This window comes from Oryza sativa, chromosome 12 (genome assembly GCF_034140825.1).
Source record: "Oryza sativa Japonica Group chromosome 12, ASM3414082v1".
NCBI lineage: Eukaryota > Viridiplantae > Streptophyta > Magnoliopsida > Poales > Poaceae > Oryza > Oryza sativa.
Window position 1 is genome coordinate 20,939,677 of NC_089046.1, and position 4,802 is coordinate 20,944,478.

A 4,802-nucleotide genomic window follows, 5' to 3' on the forward strand; every position below is an offset into this window, starting at 1 on the left:
CTCAAATAAATCCCAGAAAAATCTAGGAATTAAAGAATTAAGCAAAGTATTTAATGAAATTTTATCTGGCCCAATTTTATATTGGAATTTATTAATTAAACTTAGATTTTCTTTTCAAGACTTTTAAAATAAATTCTAGAAATTCCATTTAAACAACAATTTATATATTTTGAATTTTCAGGGTGTGACATTGCCGAAGTTGTTGGTGACGAAGTCGAGGCTGCCGAACCGAAACGTCTGCCCGGGTGGGAAGACGAGGTCGTCGATGCCGGAGACGGAACCCATTGCACTGATCGGCGAAAAGCTTGACGCAACCCCTACCTGGCGCGCCAACTGTCGAAACTAGATTTCGGCAATAATAAAAGGGGGTGGCTATCAAGCTGGAAAAGTGTATGGGTTTGGAGACAAAGGATTTATACAGGTTCAGGCCTTCTTATCGAAGAAGTAATACCCTACTCCTGTCCGGGGATGAATCCGCCGAGTGTCTTATTGATTATATGATTTGGAGAAAATCAACAACTGCCCCTAGAGGCACCCGGACCCCCCTTATATATGGGAAGGAGTCCGTGTTACAAAAGATAATCTATATCCCTAACGGAATATGCAGATACAGATAAAATACAGTCGTAGCCGACTAAGTCTCAAGGTATTTCCTTGATGTACAAGTTGAGAAACAAACCCGAGACACAAATAAGATATTCTATCTATATTTGGTATCCTGTATTCAGTCCAAATACCATCGCCGTGTAGATATGGGATATCCATAATCTCCACATTTTGTAATTGAGTGTTTTGGGAAGTTCAAATTGGATCAGTGGTATGAGAAGTGGGTGTGATTTATCTTCTGGCGCATTTATTTGGTGCAGATAAATTGACTGCATCATTTTTTTTAAGATAGCGTCGTTAACATTTGAACACACATTTGACACCATTCGTCTTATTCAAAAAATTTGCGTAATTATCATTTATTTTGTGTCAGTTGTTTTATCACTAAAATTATTTAAGCGTAATTTATATATTATATGCATTTGTACAATAATTTTTAAATAAAATAAATGATTAAATAATACTAGTATATGTTCAAAAGTCAACGTCGTCTATATTAAAAAAAATGAGAGAATAGTATACAATATCTGCGCATGTATCCTTGTGTGTTGCTGATAAAGTACACGTACCGACGTACGCGTATAAATTGTGTATTTGGATTCGAATTCATCATACATTCAAAAAGCAAACCAAAACAAGGCAGTCGTAATCAACCAAAATACGACTGAAAATAGTATATTGTCGAATATATTCATTCAACCACGTATGCCGTGCATAATTCCACCTTCCGTGTATCTCTACCTATTATAAAAGTTTAAAATGTTTTTGCCATCATCTTCGTACGTCGCAAATCCGTCATCCGTTCAGAGTCCTAAGCGTGTTTGTAGTTATTTCCTTCCGCGCAACGTGTTTTAAGCCGCTAATCGCTCGTGTATCTCTTCATCAGTCCGATCCTTATTATCTGTATTCTTTCCAAAAATCACAGCCCAGTATATATTAAGCCGGTACATGTTGTAGTCAAGCCCACGTTTCCAACTGCCCACGTCACACAAGGAAAGAGTACAGCCGTATATCATGCAAAGCTGCTTCTGATCTATTACCGCTATATTCTGCCTCACGTATATACATGCATATACATCTGTTTACTCTATAAACATGTAAACCAAAATTAAAATTTTACAAGTCTATTACTATTATAAAAATAAAAGATATTTCTGCGGTCCATCATCCATGTTTGAGTCGGTTATAAAAATTGAAGATGTTTCCACGGTTCGTCATTCGTGTTTGAGTCGGTTTTAATTTTATGCTTTGGTTTTAATCTATATCAATTCTCTTCTCTATCTCTATCTCTTCTATTCTCTATCTCTACTATTATAAAAGTTGAAGATGTTTTTGCCTGTATTTTGGTACGTCATTCTTGTATGAGTCAGTTTTTAAGTTTATTTGCTTTTAGAAATATATATCCGTATTTGAATCGGAGTATTTGTTTAAAAAAACTCGCATGCTAACTTAAGATGATCGGACTCCTAACTGCAGCTTATAATTTTATAAAATTACATATATATCCAAGCGAACTCCTACAATAAATTTCATCTTAACTAAACCATATAACAATAATAAAATTAAAATAGACTTCACCCGTCCAACGATACGGGCATTTTTTCTAGTTACTCACTGGTAGAGAAACCATCTTTCGTCGGTCGGCCGATTTCCACAATAGTCCCGGATGCAATAAAAACCGGGGCTAAAGATGATCTTTAGTCCCGGTTCAAAAGGGTAACGGGCATATTTGATCTTTAGTCCCGGTTTGTGTTACCAACCGGGACTAAAGATCATCTTTAGTCCCGGTTCGAATGCTGTCAGGACCTGTCAGGCCCCCCCGGGATCTTTAGTCCCGGTTGGTAGCACCAACCGGGACTAAAGATCTTAACTTTAGTCCCGGTTGAGATTTGAAGGATACCAAAGATTCAAAGGGTTAGGTTTTTCTTTTTTTTTCTAGGGTAAAAAATTCAAAGTTCTAAAATTCAAACAAAGAGACTTATTTTTTCCAAAAGAGTAAATTCATAGTTTAAGAAAGGAATACGGAAATATGAAAATAAGAGCTTCTGTTCGTAAAATTTGTACAAAATGTCGATTGATTCGTTGAACGAGGGAAGTGGAAAGACAAAGAGGGATAGGGAGCTCGCCTCCTTTTTTTGAATCGCCGAAATTGTACGACGACCCTTCTTGTTCCAGGCATACGACTCTGAGACGTGACGGTGTCACTTTTCCGGCCCGGTAAAGTGACAGTTATATAAATAAGAATAAGAAAGAGAAGCGTGATGTTGTCAGCAATCAAATTATCGTAAATAGATAGTACGGTTGCGTTGTTTCAATTTCTGTTCGTCGGTCCTTGGGTTACGAAGGTGTGGGCTTACTAATACGGAGAGGGTTCCGAATGATAAAGTGTCATGAAAGTTCGTGAAAGAATGTTCTTGTTTTTCGTTGGAAAACCCAACGCCACGGCCACAAAACGAAAAAGTCTCCCGTTTGTTTTGGGAGCAGAGCTTTAAAAGGATATAGTTACCCTATGATGAGATTTAGTTCAACGGATAAGAAGGATAGAAGAAATATGCTATTTGCTGCTATTCCATCTATTTGTGCATTCAGTGCTGCCGTTCCCCCGGCCCCAAAGGACAAGATTGAGTCGCCGCTATCACTTTTTTTGGGGGGCCAATCCCGCGAAGAGTTATGGAAAGATTTTATAGCTCAATTGAATGAAGAAAGTGAATTCATGGACAACATTTTTTTTGGTGTTTACAACGCGAGAAACGGCTATGAAAGCGCCACAGTTCTTCAGGGAATACGGATAGATTTAGCGATAAACGGCTATGAAAGTGCATTTTTGTCGGAATTTGCACCTATTTGTATCTATTTAGTGATCAGTCCGCTAGTTTCTTTGATTCCACTCGGTGTTCCTTTTCCATTTGCTTCCAATAGTTCGACCTATCCAGAAAAATTGTCGGCCTACGAATGTGGTTTCGATCCCTCCGGTGATGCCAGAAGTCGTTTCGATATACGATTTTATCCGGTTCCTATTTTATTTATTATCCCTGATCTGGAAGTCACCTTTTTTTTTCCTTGGGCAGTACCTCCTAACAAGATTGATCTGTTTGGATCTTGGTCCATGATGGCCTTTTTATTGATTTTGACGATTGGATTTCTCTATGAATGGAAAAGGGGTGCTTCGGATCGGGAGTAACCACTAGTGAAAGGGCAAAGGGGGGAAGGACATAGGAAAGAGGGATGCCTACAAAAAATCAATTGATTCGTCATGGTAGAGAAGAAAAACAGCGCACGGACCGTACTCGAGCTTCGGATCAATGTCCCCAAAAGCAAGGAGTATGCCTGCGTGTTTCGACGAGAACACCGAAAAAACCTAATTCAGCTCTACGTAAGATAGCAAAAGTACGGTTGAGCAATCGACATGATATATTTGCTCACATTCCAGGCGAAGGTCATAATTCGCAGGAACATTCTATAGTCTTAGTCAGAGGAGGTAGAGTGAAAGATTCGCCAGGTGTGAAATCCCATCGTATTCGAGGAGTCAAGGATTTACTGGGAATTCCGGATCGTAGAAAGGGAAGATCTAAATATGGTGCAGAAAGACCAAAATCGAAATGAATGGAAGATGCCTCTGGAACTTTTTGGTTATTTTGGGTCCAGATGAACGCAAGTCGACATCGGGATACGCATTTTGGCTTGGTAGCGGTGTTATCTCTTGGAGTAGCAAGAAGCAGTCCTGTATAGCTCTGTCCCAAGCTCCTCTTTCTAGTAGCCCTACTAAACCTATGAGTTGACTCGTACATACTCACTTATTCTTGACTTATCTGTGACTGCATATTCCTAGCATTGTACCAGGGAATGTTGCAGACCGACGGGCACTTCGTTGCTGGGCTGGAATAGAAACTGACGTATGGAGGACTTGTGAGATCTTTCACTCTTCGACAACGAAAGCCTTGAGGACGTCAGCGATGTGTTATAGGGACGTCCCGCGATCTTGCTTCTAGAGTACGTACGGGAACATCCAATCGAGTGCCTAACCTTGGGTGCTCCGATCTTGTTCGTGAGGAAGCAAGACTGCCTTCTTCGTTCAATGAATCTGCATACCACCAAGGGCTATTTGAAAAAAGAAGTCTGAATCCGTGTCTTCTCTGCCATTTGATTTCCTTCACCACTAGCCCCGCCAGCTACTAGAGTATAGCTACTTTCGCTAC

General features: G+C 39.6%; 1 protein-coding gene across 1 annotated transcript; it reads left to right on the forward strand.

The window, feature by feature from the left end:
* The first annotated feature begins 2,896 nt into the window (after positions 1 to 2,896).
* LOC107279592 (small ribosomal subunit protein uS12m-like) lies at positions 2,897 to 4,243 on the forward strand. Its single transcript, XM_015763454.3, has one exon. The coding sequence runs from the start codon at positions 3,832 to 3,834 to the stop codon at positions 4,207 to 4,209; it is 378 nt and encodes a 125-aa protein (XP_015618940.2). The 5' UTR covers positions 2,897 to 3,831; the 3' UTR covers positions 4,210 to 4,243.
* The last annotated feature ends 559 nt before the right edge of the window (positions 4,244 to 4,802 follow it).